The sequence below is a fragment of the Castanea sativa genome, chromosome 12, assembly GCF_040712315.1.
Source record: "Castanea sativa cultivar Marrone di Chiusa Pesio chromosome 12, ASM4071231v1".
Lineage (NCBI taxonomy): Eukaryota > Viridiplantae > Streptophyta > Magnoliopsida > Fagales > Fagaceae > Castanea > Castanea sativa.
In genome coordinates, this window is record NC_134024.1 from 26,686,722 (window position 1) to 26,696,961 (window position 10,240).

Here is a 10,240-nt window from a genome sequence, read left to right on the forward strand (position 1 = left end):
CACAAATCAAGAAATGGAGGATTGAAATTTGAGCTTTATAAATTGAATGGTTTCGGCTAAAAATCGGTTTTGGTATAGCTTTATAGGTATGATGCCCTCTAAGTTTTCTATTTGTGGCTCCTAAACTATCGATTTTAATTATTATTATTTTAATTTGATAATTGGCGAATGATAGATTTGAAATCCTCCATTCAATTCAACCCAACATGCGAACACTAATTTTAATAATTATTATTATTTTTTAGATTAGAAACTGCCAAGTAGGGGTGTCAATTCGTGTTCGTGTCGTGTCAACTCATACGTATTCGACTATATGGGTTAACACTAACCCAACATGTTTATTAAACGGGTCAAGATTCCTCAACCCTAATACAACCCTAATATGACCCATTTATTAAACGGGTCAGTCGTGTCAACCTGTTTATCTAATTTTATCAAAATGAAGAAAAACATTTATGAAAAAACAAGCAAATAAATATTTTAAATATAAAATTCCGAACTAATGAGTAATTATATCACAAATAATCATTCAAAACTAAATCATATCTCAATATCATAAATAATCAATTACAATACGTCAAAGAAAATATACTACAACAACTAATAAGTTTATATACCTATAGTGTGAATGGTATATTGGTAAAATTTCATTTAATTAAACGGGTCAGATGGGTCAAACGGGTTCTATTGGTTGAACTCTAACCCAACCCATTTATCAAACGGGTTCGTCGTGTCAACCCGAATATGATACGAACCCATTAAGTCTCAACTCATAACCTGCTAATTTCATGTCGTGTCGTGTTGGGTTTGCGGGTTGTGTCCAATTTTGCCACCCCTACCGCCAAGTTGTGCTACACTGCAACACCCCTAGTAGACAGACACCAAACATTGATTTTGATATCATTATAGCCAGCCTCATTGGTGGGTCTATAATGCGTGTACCCTCCATGTTTAGATTTTCTGACTCATGTATATATCCTTGAGGTCACATGCGAAACAGAAACTTGTCCAGCTATTGAAGGATCTAGCTAGGGTGAGCATGTGCACTAGTTGGCCGACGAGGAACTAGGACTTTAATCATTTGGGTGTGGAAGTAAAGTAAAAGAAAATATAACTTGGAAGACAGACTCCTTATGTCCTATGCCTGATTGGGTAATTGCTACTAAAATAACAGTAATGAAAATTCAAATTCTCAATACGTATATGTTGACTTTTGTAGTTACTAATTAGAGCCCATGACATAGGTTATCTAAAAGACCCAAATTTTCTGCTAGTTCACTAATTGGATTCCAAAAGAAAAGATGAATTTTATAGGAGTTGAAGTGATCAGCAGCACCACATGGACTGAGCCAAAGGCGACACAACTGGGGTTTTCCCAAAGAACCAAGGGAACAACTTTTTTGTGGATGCACAAGATGACACGCTCAAAAAAAAATTGCCTCTGCACAAAATCATATGCATAAGGTGGTCCAAAGGAAGATGTTGCATTTTATTTTGTAGGTAAATGTTAGAGAATGCCTTCAGTGCATTGGTTTATGAACGATTTTTAAAAATATTTTATGAAAAAATGATAAATCAATTAATTTTATTGACAACTCTTTATATTTTTCATAAAAATGATATCAAAACTTTTTAAATATGGTTTATTAATAATTGTCTTAGGGCATTCGTTAATATGTCACTATTTTGTATGGTTTCTTTCTTTCTTTATATTAGGAGGAAAGGCTCTGATTTGATGTAGATTCCTTCAAATCTTCACTCATCCATCATATTCTTTTTCGATCCCAACAAACGTGGTTCTTTGTCTTTGGTTATTGCCCATCTGACTTACAAAACAAAGGGAGTTTGCTTGTCTTTAGCTTTGGCCCCTCTCTAGTCCTTGGACACCCATTTTAAATTGTCCCTATGTAAACAATACGAGGACAACCCTCGTGTCAGTGTGTTTACATTAAAGCCTCCTCTACATGCTAGATGAACGTATAATCATATCGATTCAGCAAGATAAAAATAAATATATAACCATGTTGCTCTAAATTTGCATGAACCCTAAACATAATTCACGAGCAAAATATAGTAAAAGGATTTTTTTTGTTAGAAGTAAGAGAATATATACCACGTAAGGTGAGTGCTCTAATGACAAAGACTTGCACCATTATGGTTATCAGTTGGAGTTGTCTTGAGTTCAAATATGAGTATATGACCAATGAACAATTGGAAAGGTCCCACGTTACAATATGGATAAATATGTTTTCTAAATCTTTCACTGTTCGAATATTTACTTAATTAAAAGAAGTACCAATTCATAGAATAATTTAGTTTAGAACTATGATGAATAAATATGTTTTATAAATCTTTACTGATATATCTCCTTCATATATTTAACAAAAAAAAAAAAAAGATTATGAATTTACATACAAACAACAATATGACAATTGTATTTAATTTGACCAAATTAATCATATGGCATTATATTTGCATGCAATAGAGTTCTCAGTTCTCACTAACCAAGTGAACATGTACACACAAAGGTGTAACTATTGTAATGCTAATAAAAAATTATAGTCACAATTATAAAGAAAGAAAACACTAGGGTGGCAATTTGAATCAATTTCTTTGAAAACCATATATATATATATATATATAAACTAATAAAAAGAGTGAGAAAGAGTTACGTAGGATGGCAACTAGACCCATTTAAATATGGGTACGGATTAGGATCCTGTGCAACACCTTGCACAGGGTTCAATTATTCAGCATTCATGTTTTCCACCCAAAAGAACATAGATGCGCCTTTCCTAATCATACTTGGGAAATTGAGACCGGCGCAACAAATCACATGGTGCACTCAGTTTACTTCTGCTCATTTGTGGCACAATAAATTAGGACATCCTTCTCTATTATTAGTCTATTACATTTTGTTGTGCCTGATGTTGTACTTGCAAATAAATCACTGATATGTTTGTCCATTAGCAAAGCAGAAGAAACTTTTGTTTCATCTTAGTACTCATAGTCTCATACATCTCAAATGGTTTTTGATCTAATTCATTGTAACATTTGGGGTCCTTTGATCCCCACAGTAACAATCAATGGTTTAAAATATTTTTTTGGCCATTGTAAATATCATTTTAAGGATCCGTTTGGATACAGCTAAAACTAAAAACTGAAAACTGAAACTAAAAAACACTGTAGCAAAATAATTTTTTAATGTATAAAAAACATTGTTCATGCCAAAAATCATTGTTCATGGCCAATGAACAGTACATGGTGCGCGTCCCAAAGAAGAAAAAGAAAAAGAAAAAGGAAGGGACTGAAACGCAGACGCTGGGCGTTTCACCCAATCCAAACCCACTCTAAATGTATCTAGGGTTTATCTCATAAAATTAATTAAAATATGATGCGAATCAGTTTAATCTTAAAATTTGAATAATTTAGAACTAATAATGGCCTTGAGTTTAACATGCTTTCATTCTATGGATCTAGAGGTTTTTTTTTACACCAACTTGTGTTACTACTGATCAACAGAATTCCACGTACACTGTTGAAAGGAAACATCAACATATCATCATAGTTACTAAGGCTCTTAGATTTCAGTCTAACTTACCATTATCCTATGGGGGGCATTGTATTTTAAATTTTTTTAATATCTCATCAATTGATTGCTTATCCTAATTCTCTGCAATAGGTCACCATAGAACTTCTTTTCCATAAACAACCCATTTATGCATTCCTTAGTACTGTTAAGTCTATATTATTAAGTTGGCAAACCACGAACAATTGTAACATTTAGAATCTAGATTGTCTTTTAATTAAATCGGTATTAAGGTTAGTTATTGAATAATACAATTTAAGGCTCGAACAATAGAAGATTCAAGAGACAAAAAATTGAGCAGCTACTATACAGGATTTCAACTTAAGCTTGACATATCAAAAGTAAGTTAAGTTGATCGGCCAAATTGCATATCTCCCTTGATAGAGAATCATGCATATTAGATCCACAGTAGATTCTGTCAGCCGTTCACTTTCATCTAAAGTTCACAATAAAAGCAAGCCCTAGAGCATGTTTTCCAATACTATGAGAGAGTAGTGTATTGTACACAGATTTGAAAATTTTCCAAACTCTCTTCATTAAAGCATCAACTGAAGACCTATGTTCATACAAAAGATTCGATGAGCAAAGTGAAGTTGCTGCATCTAGTTTACAGTCATGTTGTTGGTACAAATATTTAAGAGGTTTTCTTAGAGTCACAAGTGGTGAGTTCGTGTGAAAAAAATTCAAAATAGAAGAGTTAGCAGATCTCGAAATTACGTGTGGTCATATTAGTAAGTATTACATTATATAGCATTAGATTTAGAGTTAAATCTTTTATATAAACTTATATTACTCCCTCCATCCCAAATTGTTTGGTCTAGTTAGAAAAACCCAATTATTTAGGGAAACATCATTAATTACCTTATTTCTTTGAAAAAAGTTAAAAATTTCCTAAATTACCCTTAAACAAATTTGTTTTTCATTGTTGAAGGTTTTTTTTTTTTATTAATTTTTAAATTTGAATAAAGATGGCATGTATATTAAGGGCATAAAGAGAATGTTAATGAATTAATAGTGTTTGACTTTTCAAACAGGATATAATTTTGGGACATCCCAAAATGAAATACAGGCTAAACAATTTGGGACAGATAGAGTATATTCTAGTAGATTTGTTACTTTGAGGATTGATAACTAAATGCCCCCTAGGTTTTTACTTTGAAACGGTTTATTTCATTAGTTTTCCTAGGTCATCATTTTAGTTTTCTATGTGTAGTCCATGTTTGTGTGATATTATTCAAGTTAGATCTAAAGCACAGTTTATCTAGTTAATAACTTAGCTAAGAATTGATTAACTTTGTTACTACCAGGACCTAAACCCCTAACACTTATAACTTTTGGATGAATATACCATGCTGCAACCCTTTCTCTTCATAAACATAAATTTGATCCAAGAGCTTGAAGATGTGTTTTCATTGACTATCCCATTTGGTGTCAAGAGTTATAGGTTGTTTGACATTGATTCTAAAGAATCCTTTATTTCTAGATATGTTGTCTTGCATGAGCATATATTTACCATTCATTTATATCACACCTTTCGTATTTTCCTTCTTATGTTGTTTCTACCCTAGTGTTATCCTTGGCCATGGTAAAATTTGACTCACCAGCTTCTAATATTTCTGCTAACGTTACTTCTTCCTAGAAACCTAATTTTGTTCTTGTTCCTATTAGCTCTCCTACTCCTGTTAGGCTTTCCTCTATGCCACCTGAACCTCCTTTCTATTTACAGAATTTTCATTGCCATTTGGTTGCTTATCTTCTTTACCTTTCATCTCAATTGATTAGTCCTTCCTCAGGTCAACCACATTCTCTATCTAATGAACTTTTTTATCCAAGTTTTTACCTTTTCATAAAGCTTGTCTTGTCCATATCTTATGGTATGGTCCATATGGAGCCTCAATTATTTCATAAGGCTATTAGAGATCCTATATCCTAAGTGGGGAGGTGATATGGCCTCTAAAATTGCTACATTAGAATCCAATAATACTTTTGTTAGGTTCTAAGAATTTAGGAACTAATGTATTAGAACTTCACTTTGTATTTGTTGGCAAACCATGATTAAAACATAAAGTCTAGGATTAGGCTTGCTCAAAGTATGGTCTGATGTGAAGTTGAAATTGAGTAATTGCAGGAATTACTATTAAAAATTTGCAAGGCTCGATCGATCAAAAATTAGACTTGATCGATTAAAACACGTGCATCAATAATTTTCTGCAGAATTATTAAACCAGCCCAAGCCCATATGACATGTAGGGCTTAGTGTTTCACTCCAAATATAGAAGGAAAAACCCTAGCTACGTTTTAGAATTCTTTGTTGAGTTGTGTATTGAATTTTTTATGAAATCTGAGAAATGTTTACCTTCATACACACACATAGAGTTATCAAGATCAAGATTCACATCAAGAACTTGATGATTGTTTCAGTTGCTGCATAAAGAACTTTCAAGAAGATCTAAAACTTTTGAGTGGAGTCTCAAAGTCGCGAGTAGGAGAACTTGTGGATGCTACAATCAAGGAAAGAAGTAGTTTAGGAACTCAGAGCTGTCACTTAGTTGTGGAAGTAAGTTTTCTACATGAGATAGTAATAGGATGTTAATGGTCTAAGTCTTATTGTACAAACTTCAATTCTTTCATAGTGAATATGTTTTTATCTTAAAGATAGCTAGGTTAAATCCTCCCTAGGTTTTTTACCGGTTAGGTTTTCCTAAGTCATCAGATTTGTGTGTTCTTTATTTTTCATTATATCTGTTTTACATATATTGGTTTAACCTAGATCTAATTAACAAACTTATTAATTAACTTGACTTAATATTAGGTTAAATATATTGTGTCAAGAGGTCTAAAAACTAATTAACAACTTTGATTCTTACATATCTTCCTCATGGTACACGCCCTATTGGGTGTAAATAGGTCTACAAGCTGAAGTATAAATTAGATGGTGCGCTCTTGAAAGGCACAAATAACATTTGGTTGCCAAAAGGTACACACAGCAGGAAGGGTTATATTATTTTATAACTTTCTCCCTCGTTGCAAAGATTGTTACCACTCATTATCTCTTGACTTAAGTTGTTGTGAACAACTAGTTCCTTATTCAATTGGATGTTAAAAACACAATTTTGCATGGTGATCTCCACGAAGAGGTTTATATGACCCTTTCCACTAGGTTTTAACGGTGAGGGCCTAAGGGGGAGCCTCATCTAGTTTGAAAACTTAATAAATCCTGCTATGGCCTTAAGCATACTTCACAACTGAGGTTTGTGAAGTTTTCCACCACTCTTTTCGCGCAGTAGGTGTTTATGTGGATGATTTCTTGATTGAAAGTAATGACTTTCATGTTGTTAATGAGTTTAACTTACTACATAATTAGTTCAAGCTAAAAGATCTAGGCCCTTTAAATATTTCCTTGGTCTTGAAGTAGCATGTTTTGATAAAGGAATCTCACTATGTCAATGGCCTCGACAGTTTGAGAATTAGTTTGGCTCATCCAACTTCTTTGCGATTTGCAAGTTACTCATACATTGGCTGCTTTACTAATCTGTGATAATAAAGCCGCATTGCACATAACAACCAATCTCATGTTCCATGAGAGAACAAAATACATAAAAATTGATTGCCACCTAATCAAGGATAAAAAGTTTTGGTTTGAAGACTAAGCTCCTTTGTACAAAATTGGCTTAATTAATGAAAGAAGATTCTTTATCTTTCTGATTTGCTTTGGCATTAGCTTCATTTACAACAATGATTCTCTAAGGAACTCATCTTTTTTTTCTCTTTTATTATCATATTTTAAGATTGCCCAAAATGTTATAAAGAACAAATAAAATAATAAAGAGGAAATAAATTAGTTAAGTCTTTGGATAGCTTTCATTTAAAAAAAAACAAAAAACAAAAGAAAAGAAATAGTAAAATACAGAAGTAAGCAGGTAACATGACCATAATTGATAGCCACTAGCTCCTTCACCTTATTGACCAGGTCAAAATACTGCAACTAGACTGAATAATACAACCAAAAACAACTCTCTGATTTTCAACTCAATGGAGACACATTGCCTGCAGAATATTCAAAATCAACATAGCAATAACTCCTCGGTTAGAGTGGACTAGATCATAATCATTATACTTTTCTTATTGTAGATTATGCACCCATATAAGACACTATATATTAAAGATACGGCTAGACACCAACTGGTTCAGAGGATAAGAGCCATTTAGTGAAGTTTTGGAGGGTAGCTTCATCAGCTCTGTAGTGTTTCTGTGTGAATTGGAGCAAATCTGACCATGTGAAATCTGGGTACTTTCTTGTCCCATCAAGACGTACGAGATCTTCAGGGGGTCTCACAACCTTGTCTTCTCGTGGGCACAGAAAGAATGCCAACGATCTTCTCTCATTGTAACTGTTAACCACTGCCCTATGGAGGCAACTCTTGTATCTCCCATTCGATAATGCCTGCGCATCCAACAAAAACCAATAGTTGCTGCCGCATCTCAACCATGATAATACACGTATATAAATCCAAAAATATGCATATATGTGTGAGGTGCATGTTTGTTGGCACATTAAAAGAAAGAATCTACCCCATGCTGGTTTTGCAATTATTGCAACCTCATTAAAACCCAAATTCACTGTGAAAACGTACCCAATCGCCACATCGTTTGTGACATTTAAATATGATCATATATAACTGGTCCTAAAGAGCTTAAAATTGTTTGAAATTAGTCACTCAATTAAATTTATCCCAACTACTTGGAGTTGACTATTGATTGATAACATGCCACTTGTCATAAGATCCAAACTAAGGAGCATGAATCATGATAGCATATTAGCACCAATCTGAAAGTACAATTTAGAATCTTGGATCCTTTCTATTGGATTAATTTACGCATCAGCCTTCACAGAGTGTAATTTTTCATCTATTTATAATAAAAGTTATTTTAGGGTTATACCCAGGTTTTTTAGGAGGGGAAATATATATTCAATCATTGCGTAGTTTGCTACAGTTTCGTTTATTACTATCTGATTTTAGAAAGTCAATACAAATAAAATATCTTCTTATACAAAAGTCAGCAAATATAAAAATATCTTCTATTACGATAAGGCAGTAAAATAAATATTGAAGTATCTTTGTACTATTTTTAGAGAGGGGGAAAACAATAGTGGAAAGCTTAAAATAGAAAATTTCTTGTGGCCCACCAAACAATAGTCATAACATTATTGGATCACCTAACAATACTTGCAACATTATTGTCAGGATTCTCTCCTTTTGCATTTGTCACTAAGAAATATTATTTTCATGACAAACAAATTGTTTTTTTTTAATAAAAAAATTATATATATATATATATATATATATATATATATATATATTCATTTTAAGTGGAATAGAAGAATTGAAATCTTAAACATTTCATTTGAAAATACTAAAAATTAAATATAATATTAAGTCATATAAAATTAATCATCATCCCTCATTTTAAATGACATGATATCATCTACACTTTTAAATAAATAAAAATGAAATATTTCTCCAGAAATGAATCTTAAAAATAAGTAGTTATATCATAATTAATAGTATTACATAGGTAACAAAGAAAATAGAAAAGCTTTTATTCACTCTCAAAACCTACCATGAAGGTATCACCAATGTTAATGACCAGTGCATCATGACAAGGTCGAACAGTCTGCCATTTGTTGTTAGCAAATACTTCAAGACCTCCAACTTGGTCCTGATGAAGTATGGTTAGGGAAGTCGGGTCGCAATGTGGTCCGGTGCCAATGGCAAGGGCTGGCTGTTGGCAAATTGGGTAATAGTTACATCTCATTATCGAGCTACTATCTTCAAAAAATTGTTTATAATGCCATGGATGAAGTCCCAAGCTGATTGCCAATAGTTCCAAGATTGCAAGTGATAAGTCCTTCATTGCTTCACAATATTTTTGGTATACCATTCTGCAAAGAAACAAAGCTTATGAATTATTAGTGTTATTATAAGTCTTATTATATGTTGCATGGTTAAATAAGTCTTATTATAAGTATAGTTGTTCAATTGACACTTAATGACATTTTTAACTTGATAAATAAACAAATAAGTCCTACCCTGTTTGTTCAAAATCCTTCCCTAGGGTGGATTTAAAGAAATCTACCACAACAGGGTCTGAGTCATTCTCATGATAGCCGAAGGATAGTGTTTCCTTCCATGGCAATTTTGATGAAAAACGATCAGAATGAGCACCAGAATAGCCCCACATACAACCAGGCATTCTCTTAGCCCTAAGCTTCATGCTAATAGGAAGCTTAAAAAACTGATCCATATGATCATGTGCAGTCTTGATGAGACAAGGGTCAACCCCATGGTTGGTTACTTGGAAGAAACCATGGCTCAAGCAAGATGCCCTAATGAGCATTGCAGCATGCTCTGTTGCCACAAAATCACCCTTAAGGAAACCCTCAAGATCAATTATGGGCGCTTTAAGCTCTTGTTGAGCTTCCACTAGGTCCCCTTTTGGCCAAATGAAATTCATGGGTACGTAGGGTTGTTTCTGAAGAAATGATGGTAGCAAAAAAGAATCGCCATGGTCTTTCTGATCTTCTCGCTCTACAAGAGGGGAAAGGAGAAGGGTAGAGGCACATGAATCCATTGGGAATATAGAAGGATA

The 10,240-nt window shown here is 33.2% G+C and overlaps 1 protein-coding gene across 1 annotated transcript; it reads right to left on the reverse strand.

Annotated features, from left to right (window-relative positions):
* Window positions 1–7,591: 7,591 nt before the first annotated feature.
* On the reverse strand, window positions 7,592–10,240 carry LOC142621323 (gibberellin 20 oxidase 2-like). Its single transcript, XM_075794641.1, has 3 exons — window positions 9,681–10,240; window positions 9,212–9,533; window positions 7,592–8,033 (listed from the first exon to the last, which is right to left on the reverse strand). The coding sequence occupies exons 1-3, from the start codon at window positions 10,220–10,222 to the stop codon at window positions 7,761–7,763; spliced, it is 1,137 nt and encodes a 378-aa protein (XP_075650756.1). The 5' UTR covers window positions 10,223–10,240; the 3' UTR covers window positions 7,592–7,760.